Below are 23,987 nucleotides of genomic sequence, written 5' to 3' on the forward strand. Positions count from 1 at the left end.
TCCCGATTGACGAAGCCCATCGTCTCTGCTTGGCTGCTCGCGTGGGCGCCTGGCCTCCGTCTCCAAGAGGCCACGCACCCGGGCAGGATGGCGCTGTCGGCCCAGTCCCATCGGGCTCCGGAATCCCAAGGGCAGGCCTCGCCACACAGGCTCTCGTGGCGGGCGGCCCGGGGCGCCTCTGGGTGACGGGCCCCGTGACAGGACACAGGGCCTAGACTCAGTTACGCAACTAGAGAAATGTGACCACAAAGCACTTTTCACGTGTATGGGTTTTGTTGGTGGGTTTTTCTTTTTCCTTTTGGTTCAAAGAAAAAACATAGCAGGCTCTCAGGTATACAAAACTGGTAATATTAGATAAAAATACAAACTTCACCTTTACAAAACAAAAACAAAAACACAACACACACACACATTTCCGTTGAATACATGTAAAGCGTAACATCTTACCAAAAATAAAGAATTTAGATTCTGTCCAAATACTGGCACAGGGCCACCTCGCTGCGGCGAGGACGGGGAGCGGCAGGCCCGGGACGGACTCGATTGGTTCACGCATAGTTCTCTCGAAATGGCTTAAATTAAAAAGTGAGATAAAACGGGGCAGGGGAGAAACACGTAAAGCCAGAAACATTTAGGAAGTGATGCATAGTGGATATACCATGTTTATTTTAATACATGTCATTCGTTCGCATCCTGCGAGGGGAATTCCGGTCCCACTGTCCTGACTTAACAGCAGCCTGGTGTTATCGGTGTAAATGTCATCCAAGAGACAATTAAAAAAAAAAAAAAAAAAGCTAGCCAAAGAGTAAAAAGGAAAGCTTAATAATCACTTTATGGTGTAAAAAAAAATCCACTTAAGGCTCTCGGGAAGGTTTCCGTATCGACTTAAACACTACGGCAAGGAGATGTGTTTCTAAGTCCCGTGGCGGTTCTGAGACACCCCTGGCTCCCGCGTGCCCCGCAGGGCCCTCGGCCCCCGCCCAGAGTCCTCCGGAAAGCAGGCTCTACGTCCCTGGCAGAAGCACCTGTGACCCTGGACAGAAATCCGGTCCGCCGAGGTACGCGGCTTCATCCCACGCGGGGGTCCCTCCACTCCGACAACTGTGTACATATTTTTGTGAGTCCGTTTTGTTTGTCATGTTTTGTGGTTCTGTTTGCTCTTTCTCTCTCTCTCGCCCTCTTTTTTTTTTGACAAGGAAGCTTCTTATTGTCTCACCGAGTGCTACAATACCCGCTTTGATGTCACATTAAACAAACGTATACTGTCTCTTTGTTCTCCAGAGTGCGCATGGAGACAGTTTTCACGGAGGAGAACAAAGACCACACGCCGGCAATGAGCACCGAACATAGTAGGTTCAGGAATGTAACACGCCATGTACATCCGTGTCCCGGAACAGGCTGCTGGCTTATCCTCACCTCACATCTGCAGGGAGAGGGGAGAGAGACGCACACTGACGCGGGACCGAGCACGCGCGCCGCTGCGTGGGCGGTGACCGCAGGGAAGCACGTCGGCCGGCCAGGGTGCACACTCACACCCACCGCGACCGGTCTCAGGACTGGAGGGCTTTGTGGCATTTTTCCAATCCAATATGCCTCAGTACCCTTTCTGTAACCTCCTGACCAGAACTGGAACTAGGCTCTTGGGATCTCACAGAGCATTCCTTAGAGCAAGCCCCATTCTCCCATTGTACAGATGAGGGAAACTGAGGCCCAGGACGGTTCTTCTTTTTTTGCGTTTTTCCTCATGTTCCTTTTTTCTTCCCCCCAGCAGAGGGCTTGATGTGATTTCTGGAGCCCTGGCAGCCATCCTGGGCCATGAGACCACCCTGAGGATGGACGCTGCCAAGAAGACAGGCAGAGTCTCGGTAACCAGGCAGTCCTACACTGAGTTCTGAGCGAAGAGCAGCTCTTCCCCGTCCACATTACCTGTTCACTGACTGTCCCCAACACCTGTACCACCCACAAACTAGCAGGGACGCTACGTGCTTCTCACTTGGCCTGTCATCGGCTGGCCCATGGAGGCCAGAGCCCAACCAATGATGTGCAGACTGGACGCACTAGCCCCCCCCCAGAGCCACACCCTTGGGGAAAGCAAAAATCACAGGCAAGAAATTGTTTTGAGGCTGCTTCAGGAACCCACCCTAGTGGATCCTTTCCTCTCCAGAGGATTCTTACAAATGGACCAGACCCACTGGCCTCAACGCTGCTGACCCGGCAGCTTTCTGCAGTCACTCAACTGGCACCTGGGCTCTGAGACACCACCTCTAAGAACTTCTCCCACAACCATCTGTTCGGGATGCCATGGACGCCCACATGGCCAGAGGCAAGGACCAGGCTCTCCAGAGCAGACAGGTCGACAACAAGGAGCGGGAAGGCTGGAAACTGCGTCCATGATGACTGTGGCTGCCCAAATCCCGTTTTCCGTTTTCCTCTGGGAAGCAGTATGTCTCTCTACGAGACTACGCTGCCCAGGTCCTCGCGCAGCGGAAGGATGGCCAGGGTATCAGAGCAGAAGTCACTGGGTGGGACTTCTCTAACAGGGTTCTTTTGCCGCCCTTCCCAACCTTACTCTTCTAGCCTGGAGTATAGGTGTGACTTCTGGAGCTTCAGCAGCCATACTGAGCCGTGAAGCAACCCTAGGATAGACAGCCGCAGTCCCGCACGGGAGAGGGTCCCTCAAGATACCTGGAGGACGCTACGCCTGTTTCTGAACGTCTACCTCATCTCAGCCCTTGTCGATTTTCGTGTGTTACCAGCAGCCAAACAGTTTCCAACACAGTAGCCAACAGCCCTATACGTTTATAAAACAGTTTCAGGCAGGACCCACGCAGTCTTCAGTTCCCTCACCTATCGTCCCTGCAAGCCTCAGTCTTTCATCTGTCAATGGGACGGGTACCCTGCCCAAGGTGATCCCAGCTAACAATCATCAGAGCTACCCCACTGCTGTTCAGGAACCCAGACCACTGCAGAATCGTGACGCCAGGGCCTCCCCCATCAACGCAAGAGACCCAAGCCAGAGCGGGCACTCCGGGGCAGCAGGGAGCTGCCCATCAGGCTGTGTGTGCGGCAGGAGCGGGAGCCGGGACACGAGCGAGCAGACCCACAGCCCAGCAGACACCGGAAGCTTGCACGCCGATCAGGGCCGATCAATCAGAGCGGCCAGCTGGCCGCCGCCAGAGGGATTCGCCGTGTGATCAGCGGGGCGCCTCCCACCCGCAGGACCGCGGAACGTCCGCGGACAGCTCCTACCTGGTCCGGGGCGTTAGGTGGGCTTTAACCTTTTTCTTTTCCGTTTTTTACCTGACTCCCTACGCCTTCCTGTCAACAGAAGGGCAGGGAGGGTGAGCGGGCCTAAGGCTTAGGGCTGTGGACCTGGGGCAGTAAATAGCCGAGCTGTTTGTCTTCTGGAAGAAACCTCGATGAGCTCTGGCACAGAGACACTTCCTGGTGCCCTTGAGCCGGCCCGACGCGGCGGGTCACAGTCCCACGCCGCCTGGGGGCGAAGTCTGCCCGGCCGGGGGAGGCCGAGAGGCCCCCCGGCACCCGCCTACTCGGGGTCGGGCCTCCCTCAGCCTCGCGGCTCCGGGGCACCGACGCCCCGACCAGGGCGGGCGCGTGAAGCGCCCCCCCAGCAGGCCGCCGAGCCCGCCGCGGCATGGAAGCCGGGCCTCGAGGGCGTCCGTGCAGGGAAGTGAGGGGAGGGTGAGCAGCAGGACGTGCCGAGGCGCGGCTTACCCGTCTCCTCCTCCCGGTGGTCCGGGTTCAGCCCGCTGGCCGTGCACGTGCATTCCAGATGTTCCTCCAGACGCACCTGCACTTCTTTCAACTTCGGCTTCTTCCTGATGTACTCCACCTTGGCCACCTGCCCGAGACAGCAGCCCCGCCGTGAACACCTCGCCACGCCTCGCACACGTCACCCCCAGCGGCTACGTGCTCGGCCCCACCCAGGCCAGGAGGGCGCCCGCCAGCAGGCCGACCTCCGACCTCCCACCTCCGACCTCCTCCCCGCGGAAACGCAGGCGTGCCAGGTGGGTAAGTGACCTTCGGCATTTGTGGTCTGGTGCGTGTCTGGGCCCCACGCGAGCGGGGAGGAGGGCTGCATGAGGCGCCGGAGGTAAGGGCTCTGAGCGGGGCAGGGTCAGGTCTCAGGGGCTTCTACCCAAACGCACGCTGGATTAGTAAAGAGACAAAACCCCGCGGCTGCGGAAAGGGGCTGCGGCATGTGGTCTGTGGGTGGTGGCCCCGGCCTCAGCCTCCCTCCCACCTGTCCTGCTGAGGCTCCGCAAGGAAGGAGTGCAGCCCCCAGGGCCCACAAGAAGGCTGTCAGGGTGTGGACGTGGACTTGGTCTGTGATGGACCGCAGATGAGGACCCCACAGGCGCCAGGCCACTCCACAGCCACCTCATGGCCTCAGTCCCAGGCTGGAGGCCTTCCCGGGCCCTCCAGCTGTAGCTGACCTTGGCCTGGGAAAGCCAGCCTGGTCAGAAACACGGGCAGGGACCCCATGCTGTTGTCCCAGGAGGCCGGGGCTGGGGAGGGTCTAGAACGGAGCCAGTAGACTCCCAGCTGGGCCTCCTCTGTCTGCCCAAACCTTTGTCGGCCCAAAGTATCTGGCTCACAACCACGGCGCAGCGGACCTGCCCTTACACCTCTCCCGGGGAGCTGCCGGGAGGACACGGCCGGGCCCAGCCCACAGGCCACAGGCCCAGGCAGCCTAGAAATCGAGTCCCCACGGACCCCAGCTCAGGCCCGGAGAAACCGGTTCATTCTGTCGTGGGAACACCACTCCATATGTACACACATGTGCACACACACACACGCAGGGCAGGCACACGCCCTGCCGTGGGAAAACACCACCACCCTCCACACAAACACACGTGACGCGCCTGTCCTGTCCCACGAACACAGCTCCACGCACACACACACATGCACACACCGGGCGACTGAGGACACTCCGTACATGCAGTGAGCATGGTCAAGGTGGCCTCCCTTCATCCCAGCTCAAGAAGGAAACAGCAGTAGCCTCTCTGCAGCCTCAGTGGGCCTCCCCCCAAGTGCCCAGGCCTGAGCTCAGTCCCCAGGGCAGGCGGGACCACCATCTCCCCACTCGCCCTGGGCCCCAAAGACCTGGAAACGTGGCAGATGCTCCCATCTGTGCCAACACTGGGGTGCGGTCCTGGAAACAGCCCCAGGGATATCCATTCCACCCCATTTGCCTGGGGAGACTGAGGCAGAAAGGCAGCAGGGTCCACCCAGGTTACACCCCAAGCATGTGGAGGCATCAGGGAGCTGGCAGGAGTGAGGGGATCCCTGGTGGAGAGCAGAAGCCCCAGCCTGGGGACAGTGGGGAGGGGAGGTGGTGGGAGGAGGAGCTCCTATGCAGGGGCCTGGTGTCCAATAGCCGGAGGACCCCAGGCAAGTGGGACGGCCCACCCCACAGGTGAGCTGACCCCAAGGCTTGTCCAGACCCGTCCATAGCCGCTGGGCTGCATTAATGGCTAACCCGCAGTGCAAAGGGTGCTGGGTGCCTGGCGGCTGCTGGAAGTCCGACGCAGCCTCAGGTGTGAATGCCAACGGCCAGGTGTGCGCTCAGAGGTGGGGTGGGAGCCAGGCCAGCTTTGGGGCCAGGCCTGGGAAGTTTCCCTCGGAGAGGAGAGGTAGAGGAAAGGACCTCGGGCACGAGCAGCCCCAGCCACAGGGCTGGGTCTGCTCCACAAGGCACCCACCACTCCAGGAGGCTGGGACCACACAGAGAGAGAGAGATTCTCGGGACATGGGGCAGAGAGCCTCCACTTTCCCGTCTATAAAACGGGAACAAGGATTATGGCCCCCAGGGCTTCACGCGTATGGAAGCACTTGGAACTTGCTACCAGGCCGCCTTCCGGAACGAACAAACCCCAGTATTAGCACGCCGAGCTGACGAAAACCAGCCCCCAGAGCAGAGTGACCCTCCCCTCCAGGGCACTGGGTGGGGTGCACCTCAGGGGGCCTCCCACGAGGGCAGAGGACCCCGGCCTGAGCCTGGGCATCAGGAACTCGGGGCGGCCTCAGCCTCCTGTCCCCACCCTAGCCCAGGACCTAAGCAGCTGGGTCGGAGGCCGCGGCCCCCAGCTCTGAGCACTCGTGCGCCCCCACGCACAGCTTCCCTCCGCCGTGGACTCTGCTGGGGGGCATGGAGGCCGGGGGCAGGCAGGGGCCTGGCCCTCTGCACGGCCCGGCCTCTGCTTGACCAGTACCTCCCCTGCTTCCTCCAGGGAGCACCCCTGCTCTGGGTGCCGGGGGGGGGGGTAGGCGTGTTTTCCACCACAGACAGACCAGCCACGGTGGGTCTCAGAAACCCACCCGCTCGACAGCCCCCTTGGCAAAGCACTCCCAGCACCGGCCACTCCAGTCTGGGAACCCACTTTCTCCTCAGACGGGCTGTTTTTATCAAAGGAAAACAAACAACGATTTATGATCGCACCTGCTTCTGGGTATGTGAGGATTCCAGGCCGTTCCGCCACCTCGGTCTGGCCAGGAAATAGCTGCATTTTTCCCCCAAGAACACACTGTGAATATTAACTTCTCAACGCAGCCTCCACGCCAGCCAAGTCCCCAGAACAAGATGTGCATGTCTATGGGACCCTCCTTCCCGTCGCCTCAGCCCCCAGACCCATCCCGGAGCCCAAACAGGGTCCCCACGGCCCTCCCTCCCCTCTCCCTCAGTTTGTGTCCGGGGTGTGTGAGCCGCGCCCCGTAAAGAGGACATTCCACTTCCCACTGCGCATCTGCCTGGCAGGACCCGCTCCACCTGCACGGTCCTGGGGCAAAGCCACCCGGGCACGCGATCCAGGGATGACGTTACCCCTTCCAGACAAGGGACACCGAGCACAGAAGCCCCGAGCTCCTGCTGGGGACCCCCCGCTCCCCAGGTCATGGCCTGACCACTCCAGAGTCAAGGGCAGAGCACCGTCCACGATATACACCAGCGTTTACTGAACCCCCTGTGATGGTCACTGCAACGCTCATGGCGACCCTGTGAGGGCACCATTATGGTCCGTATTACAGATAGAGAAACTGAGGCAGCTCCGACGGGAGACCACCCTGCCAGAGCCACGGATCTTCCCTGAGGTCCCTGAACTGGACCTCACACTCCACCAGGGTGCAGAGGCCCGTCCTGGGACCCCGGCACACACACCCAGACCCACCTTCCAGAAGCCTGAGGCCCAGCGACCCAGACACAGCCAGCCACCCCAGATGTGGCCGAGGAGCTGGGTCTCCGCTTCTGGACACCTGGGGGCCTGACCAAGCTAATGGACTTGCTTGTAAACCCACAGGATGCCCTGAAGAAATGGGAGGCCCCCCACTTTCTACGCCACGCAGCGAGGAGAGAGGTTCGCCCCACAGCCCCATCCAGTGCGACCCAACCAGAGTCATGGGCCCTGCAGTCTACACCACTCCTTCTCCAACCCCTTGAGCCTTGCGTCTAGGGACAGGGTCAGAGGCCTGCAGGGTCTGGGGTCAGCACTCGCTGGGGAGAGGAAAAGCTCGTTCGTCCGGGACACTGGTTAGGAAGCATGCTTGACCCCCTAAAAGCAGACCCCAAATGCCGAGCACAAAGAGCTGATACGGGAATGTGGCCCAGCCCGGACCACATGCCCACCCCTGCCCAAGATCTGACGGCAGCTAACACCTGGCAACCCCAGGGAGACCACCAGTGGCCCAGCCACCCTGAAGGCAGGTCCCAGAAGACAATGAGGGCCCGGCCCCAGAGAGTGAGAGACCCACACCTGAGACCGTCAGAGAGCTGGGGGGACAAGAAGCCTCAGGCCACCCTCCCTGGCGGTCACAGAGCGGGTCTGGTCATCCACCCCAGCAAGTCCCGACAGTCAGGGCCTGGGGGCCTTCAGCTGAGCATACCGGACACTTCACCATCTGGGCCTCATGGGGTGGCCGCTCCCAGCCTTACCTTCTCCAGTAAGTGAACTTTAACTGTGACCAAAAGGCCATAAACCAGAAAACCAGGCATGTGTCAGCCCAGGGCAAGACCTCCCACCTGCCCAGCCCCAGGGGGCCCCTGCTGGTCCCCAGCACCCCCAGACGCTCAGCCCAGGACGCGCGAGGCCCGTCACCCCGCTCCGCCTCAGCCCCAGTGGAGCAGGGCAGCTTCCTGGGCAGGCGTGGGGGCCAGGCCGGCCTCCACAATGGACCTCCTGTTCCCACTGACCTTTTGTCCCTTCTCGGCCAAAACCCCCAGTGTCTGGGGCCGGATGTTTTCCTGCCAACCCTCTGATGGGTGGGCAGGGAGAAGGAGCTGCCTTCCCTGAGGGAGAAGGAGGTAGGGGTCTGAGAAGAGCAGGGAGCTGGACGTGGAACCGAGCCACTGGGCTCCCGCTGCAGGACTCAGCCCCTCCGTCCCCTCGGGTGGACCACGACCCCGTCCGAGCAGACGAAGGCCTGTGAGGGAGCCCTGGCCCAGCGCCACCATCTGCTGAGCCCTCTGGGCCTGTGCCCGAGGCAGATATGGGCCCCTCCCAGGAAGGGGCCCTGGACCCCCACCGTCCCACTCAGGGTGCGCCAGGAGGAGATCACGGCCCATCCCAGGACCAGACGCTCCCCAGGCCCTACCCACGGGAGGCAGCGGCCCACGGAGGGGGCAGACCCACTTCATTCCGGCACTGCTGTATCCCGAGAGCCCAACTGGACACCCCAAGGACAGGCCCTCTGCCCGGTGCCCACGTGAGGGACTGTCTCCCCTAGAGCACCACCACCCCCACACCCAGGAAGAAGAGATCTCAGGTGTCTGGATTCGCGGGGCTCACGAGACCCCCCACAACACATCGTGAGTGAGGACATGGAGACCCAAGGGAGGCAGAGCCGGCCGGGGTCCCACAGCAGGCAGCAGGGAGCAGGAAGTGGTCTCGGCACACACAGCACGGCCCCATCCCCTTGGGCCTCTGTTTCCCCGTTTAACAAAGGGCGCAGGACTGGGCTCCGAACCCGGCTGGGGGCCCCAACAGCACGGAGCTGGGAGGCCTGAGTCAGGCCCGAGGGCCCGGCCAAGACGCGAGCCAGCGCCCCGGGCAAGTGCAGCAGGGCGCTGGGAGCCTCGGCTCCAGGGGAGTGTCCCCCGTGGAGAGCACAGGGCAGCAAGCCGTGGAATGTGCTTACTCAATGCCCCGAGTGCTCGAGGACCAAGTCCCCGGAGGTCAGGTGGCGCCCCAGTTATGGGCCTAACAGGCCTTCTCACGTGACAAACAAACGTCCCAGCCAGCGACGTGGTCTGTGAGTCAGTCTCCCCTGCACCGACCCCCAGGGGCCCCGGACGGGCCGCGGGCGCACGGGATCTGAAATAACCTCGTCATGGAACGGCTTCGGATGCACCCCCAGAATCTTCATTCTGGGAAAGATGGGACGCACTTGCGGCTGGCGGCCCAGCGGAGTGGGAAGGCCGTCTCCGCTCAGTAGGTGTCCCGCTGCCCAAGTCCACAGCCCAGGGTGACGTGGGGCCACAGCCTGCCCAGAGCCAGCTTCCCGGGAGGGACCGGGAGCACCCAGGATGCTCCAGCCTGGCCACACTTCAGAGAAGCCAAGACACTCTGGAAGCCTCCCCTCCCACCCTGTCCTTTTGGAAGCAGGAAGACAGCACCCAGACAGGCCGAGCGCCCAGAAGCAGAAGGGCTCCCCTCCAAACAGGGGCCCGGCTGCCCTGGCGTCCACTTGGGACCTGTACAGCCCTAGACAGCAAGTCACCATGTTTCAGGCCCGTTTCCCAGATGGGGCAAGTGAGGCCAGAGGGCAGCAGACCCACGCCCTACGAATCCCCCAGCCACTGGGCCAAAACACCAACGTCTGGCCAAGACCCAGTGTGGCAACCCAGGGTGAGCTGAAGATGCAGATTTCCCCAAGGACTAAGGCGGAAAGACCAAGGAGCCCCCCACGTGTAATCTGAATGTGACCTTCCTACGCCCCAGCACTGCCCTGGAAGTCACCAGGGGCAGCGCCCTGCCCCGGAGAGGACTTTGGGGCAACCGCCCAGCCGTGTGCCGGCTCCCAGGGACTGCAGGGTCTCCAAGCAGAGCACAGCTTCCCAGAACGAGAAGAGGGGCTGGCTTTGCAGCCCTGGCCCGCAGGACGGAGGCACCCCCAGGAGGGCCCTCCAGAGGATCCACGGACACATACCCCAGAGCAGAGCGGGGTGCCCTCCCTGACTTACAGACAAGGGACGGAGGCCCAACGTGGCCGGCCCTGCGCCCACGCTGGCTCCCCCTCCCGTTTCCCTTGTGCTTCTGGGGAGAGGCTCTGAGAGGACCCCCGACCCTGCTGAAGTGTCTGCAAGAACTCTCCGGGGCTTGGAGGAGACAGCGGGCAGCACGCACACAGCCCGTGTCCTGAGGTCCTTCGTGTGGCCGCTCCCCGGGGGAGGCCGCATGCAGGGGCGGGGAAGGGAAGCAGACGCTCACGTCCCCGCTCTGCCAGCGCCCTGCCTGCACCCCGGGCCTGGTGTGCGGCGGCCGCAGGGCGCCCTGGGGCGGGCCGGGGCTCACCTTGACGCTGCGGTGGTGGACGCGGGAGGGCTGGCACTTGACGCTGCTGGTGTTACAGCACCCGGCACAGCGCTTCACCTCCACGCACGGGGGCCAGATCAGGAAGTTGGCAGACGTGGGGTCGACCTGGCTCCGAGGTATCTCATAAATGACCGTCCTGGTCTTGCAGACCGCCGGGATGGCTTCCTCTGCAGAGCAAGCGCCACGGTGAGTGCACGGGCCACGCCCCACGTCCTGCCAGCTCCCAGGGCTCCCGGGACCTGAAGCCCTGGGAGGGGTGTGTCCCCACGAGGCTGCTGCTTCCTCCATGGGGCACCTCGCAGTGCCCAGGGCCCAGCAAGGACGAAGGGACACCCAGCCCCGACAGGTGCATTTGGGCTGGCCGGAGGAGGAGCAGCGGGGAAGGCCAGGCGGGGAGGCCCCAAGGGAAGGACGCTGCTGGCAGAGGGGGCCATGTGACAGGGAAGCCGGAGGTGGCCTGCAGGGGGGTAGGGACGGAAACGGAGCCAACAGGTGGTGGGGCGAGGGGAGTCTCTCCACCATGGTTAGGGAGCTCCCGGGGCTGGTGGACAACGGGGAGAAACAGGGAAGCCGAGGCTGGGGCCCCAAGAGCAAGAGAGCAACAGGCCTCACAGCCAGTGGACAAATCAGGGCCCAGCCCCACCAGCTGCCACCACCCCCAGGCAAGGCCCAGGAAGGGAGGACACCCGAGATGGGCAGGGGACGCAGGAAGTGGCACACAGGACTCCGCCCCGCCTCCACAGCCCACCAGCCGCAGACCTGCTCACTTACAGTGCAGCCAGGGCACCACTGCCCGATGAGAAATCTACCTGGGGGACCCCAGCACATGCACCTTCCTCCCCACACGCTGCCTTACGAATCCACACCAGTCTCCAGGCCTACTGGGCCTTGAGTAACCTGGGGCTGGGAGCCCGGGCAGGCAGGCAGGACCCCAGAGCCCAGAACCAGAGGGAGCCGCTCCTGGCCGCAGAGGGCCTGGCACGACCCCCTGAAATGCAATCGAAGGACAACAGGGGCCTGCCTTTGCCCCAGCACCAAGGACGGGTGCCAGCCTCTCTCTTGCCCGTCCCCCCACAGGGGCCAGAAGACCTCCCGAGAGCCCAGGAGACTCAGGGTACTTGCATCCTCCCCGGTGGCCTGGGAGCACCTGCAGAGGGGGAGCACGGGCCTGACAACAAGGAAGGCTGGGTGCTGGAGGTCTGGCCGCCCCAGTGCGGGAAAGGGCTCTGCTCGCGGCAACCAGCCCAGCGCCCAGCGGCTGAGGGGCCTGGGGACCCTGGCCAGGTGGGGCCGAGGGTGAAGCCAGGGAGATGGTCCCCGTCTGGAACAGGACAGGCCTGCTGCAGTGCCCTCACCTCTGACACTGGTCTGGAGGACGGGAAACCTACAGTCCTACCAGAAACGTCATCTGGGTGGGCCCACCTGCCTACACGAGGAGTCCTCACCCACACACCGCACTGCACACAGCAGGCTATTAAATCTACCTTCTGGGAGGATCTAAAGCTCAGAGGGGAGTCGCTGCCCAAGGGCACGCAGCAGCGAACAGCCATGCGGGGGGCGCACACCCAGGCAGTTGGGAAAGGCAGGAGGAAACCCTGGGGGTGGCACAGGACTGGGGGGGTCACACCCCTGAACCCCACTCCCAGGGCAAGAAAGTGCAGGCCCTCTCAGAGCTGAGCCGGACCCCCAGAAGCTCCCGCAGCCTCAAGGGGCCAGACAGACATGGGGATGCTCTGCTAGGGGTTGGGACCCGTGCCCGCCAGGCGGGGTGGGGGCCACGGGCCGGGGCATCTGCTGGCGGCCCGTTTGCAGCTGTCAGCCAGGCCACCGCACTGCAGACTGGAAAGGAAACACGACCACGTTTGCAGCGAGCGAGGCCTCCTCCAGAACGGGCCCCGACAAGACTGGGCACTTAAGGAATTTATGATGGCTCTCCTCTCCTGGAAACTCTTGGCCCAGGCCAGGCTGCAGCAAGCAGCAGACGGGCCGGGGCAGGGAGGCGCCCCCGGCAGGGGAGGGAGGCCTCCGGAGAGACGGCGGGCCGCCAGGCCTGAGGCCGCGGGGGCCCCTGTGCAGGCTGCGCCTTTGTCTCGTGAAGGAACCGAGGGATGACTCCCCAGAAGGCCCAGTGGGCGAGAGGCCCCAGCGCCCCCTCCCCACCCAGCAGCCCCAGGCTCACCGATGCTTCTTTTCCTTCGGATGGGCATGGGCCTCTTCTCGGGTGCACGCTTGCTGGCATGGCCCCCGTGGGCTCTCAGACTCGCTTCCAAAGCATCCTCGGCCCCTACAGGCAGGAGGAGGAAACGGTGACCAGCTGGCCCGCATCTGTGTGGCGCCCTGGGGCCTGTCCAGCGGTGCGTCCTACCTGCCTCCCCCAGACAGACAGGGTCCCCTGAGAGGCCCGCCGCTCCCATGTGGGCAGAGGATGAAAGACTCCCAACTGCCAAAAATCTCCCGCCAACCTCGGGGAAGCCTCCACGGGGGTCCCCCCCAGCGTGGCACCCCTGCTGTGCTTTGCTAGGCTAGGACCTGTGCGGAGGGGGCAGTGATGTCCCAGGTGAGGGCTGGTCTTCCTTGCCCGTAAGGCCCAGAGCCACCAGGCCCGCTGCTCCCAGCCCAGCCCGCCCAGCTCCCGGAAAGGGCCCCGGGGACAGGGCCCCTCCGACGGCCCCAAAGGAACAGCACTGCTACTGCTGTGACCGCCCTGCTGTGTCTGCGTCTCTCTCTCCCTCTTCTCGCCAAGCCAACGCTCGACGGACCGCCCTAACCTTGGAGGCCCGACGGGGCCAGCAGCTGGACTCCACTTGTGCCTCCAGTTAGCCCACTCGGAGGCCACAAGGAATGCAAGTGGGGAAAGCAAAGGGACAGGGACCCTGGTGCCTGGCAGAGGGAAAGCGAGCTGCCCCTCAGATGCAGACCCACGGTCCCAGGGCTAACACCAGAACTGGACCCTAATCCCCCAGGCCTGCAACAGCGCCTGGTACACATACATCGCCCTCGCCCCCACCCCCTCAGTGCCCCTGGGCAGCTTAGGGGCGTCCCAGGTCTCTCGGATCCTAGAAGGGAAAGGTAGGGTGGGAGGGACACACGGTCCTACCACCTGCCTCTGGGACCGCCCCGCCCCAAAGACACCGCCTGCACCTGGATGAACTGGTCACCCCTGGCCTCCCTGCCTTGGCCCCAGGCCCAGCTGGGGGTCTCCTTCTACTTCCGCCTCCATCCCCGGCTCCCTAGTAGATGAGGAGGGGCACCCGGGGCCTGAGAAGCGTGCCCCACACGCCAGGGGCTCCGGCAGCTGCGCGGACCTCCCCTGTGTCCTGCTGTCCCTTCCCCAAGGAGCTCAAGCGGCGTCCTGGCCGGCAGCCCGGACCAGAGGCCCCCTCCTGGGTGCCCGGCCCACGGGGGCCTCAGCCACTGTCCACAAACCAACAAATCCCAAACCTCGGCTCACTTAAAATGAAAATGGAAAACCAGGCAAGAGGGACAAACAGCAAGAGATGCGCCCTTTCAGAAACCTAGAGTCTGGGAAGAACCCAACTTCACTTAAAATGACTCAATGTTCCACTGCCGCTAATTTTTTTGAGACCCAAAATAAGACCAGAACACAACTATTCATGCAATAAGAATTTCCCATCAACCAACTGTTACAAGAAGCATTTTTTCACGAAAAAGTGACATTTCTGAGTCACGTCCTGGTGGTAGCCATCTTGCCACCCTCAAACCAAAGAGCAGCCGGCCCGCTGTCAGTCTGCAGCGGGAAACGTCCCATCGGCCACCATCTTCCAAGCCTCAGGAAAGCCAGGTGTCACGCTCCGCGGGTGACTCAATCCTGAACTGTCTACGAGGACGTGACCGCAGGAGGAGCCGGGATTCCGTCCTGGCATGTCGCCTGGACGGACAGAGAAGACCACAGCCCTGCCAGCCGATGGCCGGCGCCGAAATCTGGACCGGCGGGCGGACTGCTTTCAAGACGAGAGCCCTCCTCTCCCCCATCAAGATGGGTGGTGGCCGTCCCCGCGGATGGGGGAGCGGCCTTCGGCTGACACTGCGTGAGAAATGACCCAGCAGTGGTCAGGGAGAGAAGCCCCCACCTGAATGAGGTCCTAAAGCTGCTCTCAGGACAGTTAATCAGGGGGGTTTCCCTTTTGTCTTGCACGCACCGATGTCCAAGTGACAGCTCAGGATGGGGACCAGTCCTCAGACCTTCAGTCCTGGAGGAGCATTAACGGCCCAAAAACAAAGCCACCCCCCCCCCCCCCCGGCTGGCCGCCTCACCGCCCAATGGCTGACTTCTCATCACTTCTCATCACACTCCATGCGCAAGTCCCAAACTGCAGCCACTGGTCATTCAAAGACCACACGCTGGTCTCTCCACCCAAAAGCCCCACGTGGAAAGTCAGCTCCCCCCCCCCCCCGCCCAGCTCCATGCACACTCTGGGAGTTCTCAGGCACAGTGCAGTTCTCACTGCTGCTGATACGGGAACCCCACTGCCTCCAGGCTTCATCTGTAAAATGGGGACGCAGGTGACCCCTGGGAGGCATCCAGGGTCCCACCCAGGGTCCACCACAAAGCCCTGCCAGGGAGGACAGGGACTGATTAGCTCTACACCAACCTGAAGTGGCCGGTTCACCCTCGGAGCTACAAAGAAGGATTTAGGACTACAGAGGGGTTTCTCCACACCCCAGCTCCTTCCCCGGGGATCCCAGACAGGCCTCCGACTGGACCTCACGGGGGTCCGGGGCCAGGACACTCCTCAGATTATAGGCCCCTCGGCTGTTTACAACCTTCCGCGGTGACAAGATCCGTTTCGACTCTTCGCTTTGGGCGGGAACAGGTGTTGGGCAAAGAGGGCAGCTCCTGGGCTCAGCCAGAGACCGACCGTGCCCTGCCCCGGCCCGCAGCTCCCCTGTCTGTGACAGGGTGCCAGACCAGGATGGAGACCCACGTGGGGATGTGTGTCACAAGGGCCTCCTAGGGGGAAAGCTAGTGAGTAAAGAAGATCCTAGAAACCCCCCTCTGTTCTCACCCCAGTTTCCCCAGGAGTCCTACCCCAGAATCCTAGTCAGACCCCAAACCATGCGACAGAAGGTGGAAGAGGGGACAGGAGGAGAAGGAGCACCCAGGGCTTTTCATAAAGGGGCAGTTGGAGACCAGCCAGGGAGCTAGCTGGTGCATCCTGCTTTTTCGGTTTGGACCCTCCCAGAGGCTCTGGGCCCACAAGCCCCCAGGTCAGGAATGCCATCAGCATAACCCACCGGGCTGCAATGCAAAAAGCGTTACTGGGTGGGGGGTGGGTGGGGGCGGGGCTGCAGAGACCAGAATAAGAATGGTCCCAACAGAAAGTGAATGGCCCATTTCCCGGTGGCATCCCAAAGCCGTCCCACAGGGAGGCCCAGCCCTGCACCGGCCTCGCTCCAGCAAGCCAAAGGAAAAAAAAGCCCTGAATCTTCTCAGGGAGGCGGCCTCCCCACTTTTACAGATCCGCCAGGGACGAGCAGAATGTAGGCGAGTGTTTTCCTCAGCTAACCAAAGCCAAATCCTTCTCCCCAGGGTTACACATTAAGGAACCAGACCAAAATCCCCCCTGGCCCAACTCTGATCTCCAAGTGAAATTCTACCCCCTTCCTGATAAGGATCAGCCAAAGGGTTTCCTGGGTCACGAAACTACAGAAACCATCGGCCTTGCTAGCAAATGGTCTTGGCATGAAATGAAAATAGTTCAGGCCTCTCCACCACCATAATTAGGTACAAATTTCCAAATGACTAGACCATGTGATTTTACTTAATTCCCCCCCCCGCCCCCCTCTTTGAGGGTAGTCTGCAGCGAGAGCGAAATCTTCACTGAAAATTGTTCCAACCGACCTCTACTACCTTCAGCCTTCCGACTGACAGGCCCATTTGGGGCCTCTTCTTAACCAGACATTAATAAGACACATTTTTGTAACGAACCCTCACACCCGTGTTCCCCCACCAAGTACTAACTTGGAGCGGGACACCACAAAGATGTGGGCCAGAATCCCTGCCCTCTAGGAAAAGGCTCCCTTGGGTCCACACCGCAGTGCAGCCACCAACACCACCAACACTCTGGGTCCCGGGCCACCGTGCCCCACCAGGCCCCTCCAGCTCTGCAAACTGACACCAACCAGCTTCAGAACTCTGCGTTTACAAATAAACTGTCTTCTAAAGCGGCTAGACTCCAGGGCCCGAGGGTGAGCCCCAAAATAGTCCCCAGACACCAGATGTGTCCAAGATGCGCCTTTTTATTGGCCTGTGAAAAGAGAAAGGCGCGGGTCTCCTGCAACCACAGAGGCCCGCCGCCGCAGGAGCGGGGCACCAGTTCGCGGCCCGGCCCAGGGGAGGCTCCTCCCGCGCGCGCCTGCCCGCGGGGCGTGCGGCCAGGGCTCTGCGCCCAGGCCCCGGCCCGCTCCGCCGCTCCTCCCGGCCCCACAGGGCAGGCCCGGGGCCCGCACACCTGGCTCGAGGGCGCCGGCGCCCTCTACGCCGCTGAACTTTCTGTGACACGCGCGGCATTTTCCTTAAATGCAAAAACAATCCCCGGGCGGGCGAGCGAGCAGCTCGCGGCCGCCGCCGGGAGAGAAAGTGGGGATTGGAAGAGAAACTCCTGACTCATCCGCCTGGGCTTTTATGGCCCGGGATTGGATTCTGACCTTTCGGTGCGCTCCTGCGCGGCGCCCGGCCCGAGCGCGGGAGGCGGCGCGGGGCGCACACCCCGCACACCCGCGCCGCGCGCCGAGGGAAGGGGCGCGATTTACCTACGGAGTCTATCTCCAGGAGTCGCTGGAGGTCCCGGATGCTGTAGATGTGACTGCGCGCCAGCCTCTCAATCACCTCGCGGGGGATCTCGGCTTCCTGCAAGCAGAGCCACACGGTCAGCGCCCGCCGCCCGGCCGGTTCGCGCCCCGAGAGCGCCCGCTCCCCCAGCCGAGGCGGCCCCGGCCCCAGGTCCCGGCCCCTCCCAGCCCGCGGGCCGCCCGACCCCCGCCCAGACGCTGGGGGTGGGACTGGGTGCGACCCCAAATTCTCGGCCCCCATCCAGGTCCGCCTTTGCAGAAAGCAAGCCCTCCCACCTTTCAATTTTCAAACAAAAGCCCGGCCCCGCGGCCCCTGGGCCCCGGGTGTCAGTTACAGGAGGTCTAGGGGCTGCGAGGGGCCCGAGGAGTTTCTGATTTAATAGTGAAATCGACATCCAGAAAGATCAAGTTGAAATGCGTCACGGATCGGCGACGAAAGTCACGGCAGCCTTAACACTTTAATCTAGCCAGGGGCTTAAATTTCACACCCCGGAATCCCCGGCCGAACCTGGGGGGGGTCGAGGGTCTCCACCGCAAAAACACGCGCGCGCGCACTCACTCGTTCACACGCGCGCCCCACCCGCTCCGGCCCGGCCACGGCCCTAGCACCGCCCAAGACGCCCCAAATCCAGCCGGCGGCTGGGAGAGGCTGCCCGGCCACGGGAGGGTTAAATTTCCACCTCTCGCAGCTCCCCGTCCCTGCCCAGACCACCCCCACCTCGCGGGCTCCCCCCACTCCCTCCAGATTTTTAAAGGGAGTCGGGGGTCGCTGTGTGGGTGTGGGTGTGGGGGGGAGGGGTCTCAAGCACTAAGTTCCCACGACGGGGGGCTGCAGAAAAGTCATTCATCACAGCAGAGCTCCCGGAGATTCGGGATTCGACATTGGGGGGGGGGGGGATACGCAGGCGGTGGGAGGACGCGGGCGCCTGGCCCGGCCCGGCTCGTCTCGCTCAGCCACCTGTAAGCAAGCAGGCCCTGGGCGGGCGGGACTGCGCCGGCCCAGCCGCCCGGCCAGGCTCAGGGACGGGGACTGGGGGGCTGCGGCCCCGCACCACCCACCCCTGCCTGCCGGGGGCTCCCGCCGCAGCCGCCCCTGTTTATCTGCCGCTCTTCTCGACTCCCTGGTTCCTCCAGGTCACACACACCCCCTTCCGCGCTCCCCACACCCTGATACTGCATTGTCCGCCGCGCCCCGGGCTCCCCCCACCGCAGAAGAGCCCGCGCCCCCCGAAGTTTCTCCCCACTCGTCCACCCCGCGCCACTCCGTCCCTCCACGGCAGAGCGACGCAACACGCTGGAAACTCACCAGACACACTTCGGCATGGCAGAAAATAAAACCCAGTTGGAAAAATCAAAAAATCGACCACCCTAGCAGAAGTCAAAATGCGGTCTGCAGAGCCGCAGAGCCCCAGAGCCCGAGGCGCCCGGGCCCGCGGGGAGTTGCAGGGGGCGTGCGCCGGGGGAGTCGGAGAGGGGACGGCGCGCGGGGGTGGCACCCACCTCGGCCAGGGCATGGGCGAGGTATCCGCAGCCGAGGAGTAGCAGGCAAGCCCAGGTCCTCATCGCGTCCCGAGGCGCTGGCGGCTCGGCGGGGAGGCGAGGCCGCGGGGCGGGCGCTCCAGCCGGGCTCCTGTGGCGGCGAAATTCAGTACCATCCCTCAGGGAGCGCGGCCCGGAGGAGGGTGGCGCGGAGAGCGGGGAGCCGGCGGAGCGCGCCCGGCGCGAGCAGCGAGTGCGGAGAGGCAGGCAGCGCCAGCGAGGAGGAGGAGCAGGCAGTGCGCGCTCGCCGCGCCCGCCGCGCCGGGAGCCTCCTGGGCCGCCGGGTAGGGGGTGGGGACGGAAGGGGCGGAGGGCGGGGGCTGGGCCTCTTCCTTGGTGCGTTCCCGGTGCTGGCCGCCGCCGCGCTCGCTCCCCGGCGCTGGCTTTAGGAGCGACCCGGCCGGTAATTCTGCATATTTGCGGGCGTCAGCCCCGAGAGGGACCCCGGAGCGAGGCTGGATCCGCCGCCGCCGCACCACCCATCACCTGTCTGGACGCCCGGCCGGACCCCGGCCGCGGACTCGCGCTCTCCCTGCGGGCTGCGGGCGGCCCTGCGCGCCCACCGCCGGCCCCGCGCTCGCCTCCGGCCTCCTCTTGCAGCCGCCGCCCGGCCGCGTACGGCGCGGCCCAGCACGGCGCGGCCCGGCGGCCTGCGTGCGCCCCTCCGCGGCGTGCCCTCGGCTCTGGCGCCGCGCTCCGCCCTCCGCCGGCCGGAGCCGGGCAGCGCCCGCGGCCGCGCTGCCTGGCAGCCGCCGCCCGCCCGGGGCCTCGCTGTGCCGGCCTCAGGGCGGGTGCAGGGCCGAACCCGAGCTGCCGCCGCCGCCGTGGAGAAGAGGAGGAGGCGCGGGCAGGCCCGGCTCGCCGGAGTTGTGCGGGCTCCGCAGGGCGCGCGTGTGGAGCCGGCCGGCGGCGGGGAGGGGGTTATAGCGCCGCCGCCGCCGCGCCCCTCCCCCGCCCCCTCCCCCTCGCCTCCCCCGGATTCCGGGCCCCGGACCCGCACCTCGGAAGCGCGCGGGGGCCGCACGGGCCGGGCAGGGCCCGGCCGCCGCCGCCGCCGCCGCAGTGAGCACACACGGGCGCTCACGCAGGCAGTAAAATCCATCAAAGCCCCGCGCCTGGCTCCGAGCACAGCCGCCGGGCTCCGCTCGCCCGGCGGGGCTCCCCGCGCGCCCCTCCCTCGAGCTTGCCCACCCTCCAGTGCCAGCTGCAATCCTGCGGCACCGGACGGGGAGGGGAGGAGGCCGCCGCAGAGGAGCCGCCGTCGCCGGCTCGCCTCCCTCGGGCCCCAGCGGCGGCAGAGGGCAGCGCCCAGAGCTGCTACGCCAAAAAGGGCAAAAGCGAACCGGCCCCCGCCTCCGGCCCCCCGCCCCGGCGCTAGGGCCTCTTTCCACCGTTAGGATCCAGGGCCCCTGCCTCCCTGTCTCCATAAAAGGAGGGGGAGTGAGTTTCTGGTGAGAGGTGGGGCGGGTTTAGGGGCGCGTCTGGGGCACTCACCTGGCGGCTGCCACGCGCCCCCGCCCAGAATCCGATGCCTGGGGCGCCTGAATGAGGAACCTCCACCCGCATTCCGAGATGGGAGAGCGCCCAGGTCGGAGGAGGGGGTTGCAGCGTGTCTGGTCCCCACCCTGGGACCCCGCGTCGCCACTCCCTCGTGGAAGCCTGGGCTGCGGCCTGAGCCGGGAACTCGAGGGGGCGGAAGGGAAGGAAGAGAAAGGAGCCGCTCGCGAGGAACCCCCGGAGTCTGAGCCTCCCACGCCGGGATCCGCTGGGCGCCCAGAGCGCCACCTCCGGCCGAGGCGCGGCACAGAGCGCGATGCGGGGGAGCGGCGCGCTGGAGGCCGAGGCCTGAGCAGGCTGGACCGCTCCCCTGCCACGAAAGGGCAGGTGCACCCGGGCTGGCAGATTCAGCCCGCCTACTGCAGGTGGGAGCGGACCCCGGCGGGTCCCTCGAAGGGGCAGCCGAGCCTGGAACCAGGGCTAGGAGGGAAGACGGGCCTTGCGACCCCAAAACTAGACGGCGAGGCCCCAGAAAGCAGGAGATTCCCTGGTTGGTTGGTGGGTGGGAGGGTGGGAGGGTGGGCGGCGGGCCGGGAATTCCGCCCGCCCCTGGCCTCCGCCCCCTTCGGCCCCATCCTGTGGATTAGGCCTGTGCCCCGCCGGGCCGCCCTCCCGCCAGACAAAGGCAGTAAAGGTGTAGCCCCGCCGGCGGTCTTTCATCCTCGGCTCGTCGGGCTCTGGCATTTCAAAGGCCAAGTCGGGAGGGCGCTTGGGGGGGCGCTGGCCGTCCCCCTAATACCTGGGGAGGGGCGAGGCGGGACGTCTCCTGCGGTTCCCAGAGGGCCCGGGTCTACTAGCACCCTTCCACATGCTTTCACACCCCTGCAGCCTCCCAATGCCCCTGCCTTCCCTTGGTGGCAGCCCCACACAACCACCGGCCACCAAGCCTGCTCTCCAGGTGTTGAGGGTGACCAGAGTGAAGGAGGACTGAGACAGAACCAGGGAAAACTTGGAAACATTTAGAAGCAGGTGAGGGCCAGTCCTTGTCCGTCCAGGGGGAACCTTCAGTGGCTTCGGAGAGGGACGCCACTGGCCGGTTCGGGGAGGCAGACAGACACGCACCACCAGGACTCGGGCTGGACCCGGTCTGAGCCACCCCTCTGCTTCCCGACTGGACTGTATCTCGTCCGGTTGAGCCTCAGATTCCTCTCCAGCAGAGGGACCTGAGGACACGCCTTCAGGGTCGCCGGACTGGGTGGGACAGTGGGTGTAGGAACGAAGGAGAGAAGCTGCCTCGTATTTCGGCGCAGGGTCCTTCCAGCTCCAAGGCCGCATCTGAGCCCCTTCTCCAGGGCACTCCGGGGGTGCCCAGCTGGAGTTTGCAGCCAGCAGGGCAGTTAAGGGGGCGCCTTCCATGGGAGTCAGGCCAGCTCCAGGGCGGAAAGCAAGGGCGAGGCCTGGGTGCATCCCACCCCCGGACTGGAGAGCGGCGGGGGAGCGGCGCCGGCGTCCCTCTAATCGCCGGCGGCTATTAAAAATAAAACCTCGGTGAGTCGTCATAGCGACCAGACAACAGCAGCCGCAGGAGGGTGGCAAACCGCACCACAGGCGCCTCTGGGGGGGGGGACTTGGGACACGGTGCGGGCTCCAGCTGGGGTGGGCCAAGGACCCCCAGCCCCACGCGCCCCACCCTCCCCCATCCCCGGAAGAAACCGGCAGAATTAGGCCCAGGAGCCCAGTTTCCAAGAACTGGACATGGAGACAGGAGCACTGACTTGACCAAGAGGTCACCAACTTAGATGAGAACCCACACGGATGGGCTCCCTCCCGCGGCCCCGGTTCTTCCGACACCCTGCCCAGCCCATTCAGGTTCCGAGCATCCTCCTTTTAGCCCTTGAAAGGGGAGGCTGGGTGAGGAGTGGGCTTCGGATGCTCACCCTGGAGAGGGGACCATGAGTCCGGAGGCCAGGTGCGTGGGGGTTACTGCACCTGCCCCGCGCTCCTGTCCGTGCTCCTTGCTGGTCAGGCGTGGTCACGTGCTTCTTTCTGCCGGATCGAGTTTCACTTCCAGCCGCTATTAGGCCGTTCACACGGTTCATTGCAAATATTTGATAATGAAGCTAAATATACATCGGAATCGGAGGAGGCGTGGGCAGCCGTGCCCAACGCGTGGGAGCGGCGTTCCCGGCTCTGCGGGCATCCCCGCCCAGGCCCCAGGCGAGGCTCAGACCCCCAGACCGGCGCCCAGCTTCCTGCGGGAGGGAGACCCACCCCGCGCACACTGCCCCTGGGCCATTCCCACCCCAAGCCCGGGCACTGTCCCCAGAGGCCAGCCAGAGGGCCCCTGGCGGAAGGAGGGGGCGCCTCGGGGATCTCCAGGGTGGGGAGGTGCTGGCGGGAGGTGAAGGTGCACCTGGCGACTGGCCGGGATGTCCGGTCGCCCCCGGAGCCGGTGCTTCCGGGCTATCTCGGGCGTCTCCGGCGCGCCCCGACGTGCCTGCAGGCCCATAATTAAAGTGAGTCAGGTGCTGCAAATAGGCGGAGAGAAGGGCCGCCGTGCAGCTGGGGTGACTGGCTGGGTGTCCGCCCCTCTCTGGTTGCCTGCCGGCACTGCCCATGACCCGCAAGCCAGGGAGCAACGGGAAGGGCCTTGGCCATTCCTCAGAGCAGAGTAGGGGTCCTGCGGGAGGGGCATCTGCCTTTATTAAGCACCTTGTAGGTGTGCAGTCTGTATGTCCCCCTGAACCCACGTCACTGCCTCTGTGCTAGTGCCGGCCTGGGGCCTGGCTCCAGCCAATGCTCCCTTGCTGCTGTGCCGTAATTTCCCCGTGGGAGTCACGACTGACACCCACTGAGCTCCTCGGTCCCGGCGTGATTTCATTTCACCCACGTGGACACCGAGGACTGCCGATCTATCCCACCTCTCCCCATGTTGCAGATGGGAGCACTTAGACGCCAGGAAGGCAGGCCATTAGCCCCCGGGGCCAGAGCTGGGGAGTGGTGCGGCCCCCGGCGGGCCGCTCTGCTGGCACGGGCTCCTCCTCGCAAGCTGTTAGTATACAGAAGCGGAATTACTCCGGTGGTACTCGTCCCGAGGCTCACAGACAGGAGTGTGAAGGATGCCGGGTCCCCCAGCAGCATAGGCACCAGAACTGGAGCCCATGCCCACGTGGTCCCCAGTCCCAACGTGCACAGGGCAGGAGGGGCACACCCAAGTCCTCGCTGCCTGCTGCGCCCTGGCCTTGGCCTTCTTGATGTGTTTCTCCTTAGACCTCCTTGTCTCGGTTCCCTCTGGAAAGTGGGGCCCAACCACCCTCACTGCGGCAGTGAGCCTCCCTCCCACCCGGGAAAAGCAGCCTGTGTGCGTGTACACACACACACACACACAGCCGCAGGGCCAGGGCGCCCAGGCTGGGTCGCACGGCAGGGGGCCGGCCAGGCATCCAGAGCCAGAGGGATTTCAGAACAATTTGTAATGACGAAACACCACGTTTCCCTTTATCTCTGGGCAAGGCTGTCTTGGTTGAGGGCGGTTAACCCAGGAGCAGCCTCAGCCGAGTGGGCACGGCTCCTCCAAGAGCAAGAGTGCCCGTG

General features: G+C 64.2%; 1 protein-coding gene across 3 annotated transcripts; it reads right to left on the minus strand.

Moving 5' to 3' along the window:
• Positions 1 to 643: 643 nt before the first annotated feature.
• PDGFA (platelet derived growth factor subunit A) lies at positions 644 to 20,019 on the minus strand. Of its 3 annotated transcripts, none has more exons than XM_087866633.1 (8): positions 19,897 to 20,019; positions 18,858 to 18,987; positions 17,319 to 17,415; positions 12,724 to 12,828; positions 10,524 to 10,711; positions 3,733 to 3,859; positions 3,247 to 3,315; positions 644 to 1,420 (listed from the first exon to the last, which is right to left on the minus strand). In XM_087866633.1, exons 2-7 carry the CDS (start codon positions 18,918 to 18,920, stop codon positions 3,260 to 3,262), a joined length of 636 nt encoding a protein of 211 aa, XP_087722759.1. In that variant the 5' UTR covers positions 18,921 to 18,987; positions 19,897 to 20,019; the 3' UTR covers positions 644 to 1,420; positions 3,247 to 3,259. The 3 variants fall into 3 exon arrangements, with proteins under 3 accessions (XP_087722759.1, XP_045669253.1, XP_045669254.1); XM_045813297.2 differs by lacking the exon at positions 19,897 to 20,019 and adding an exon at positions 19,383 to 19,512; XM_045813298.2 differs by lacking the exons at positions 3,247 to 3,315; positions 19,897 to 20,019 and having other exon boundaries at positions 18,858 to 19,312.
• Positions 20,020 to 23,987: the final 3,968 nt, after the last annotated feature.

The sequence above is a fragment of the Ursus americanus genome, chromosome 2 (genome assembly GCF_024610735.1).
Source record: "Ursus americanus isolate L20-20 chromosome 2, mUrsAme1.1.p, whole genome shotgun sequence".
NCBI lineage: Eukaryota > Metazoa > Chordata > Mammalia > Carnivora > Ursidae > Ursus > Ursus americanus.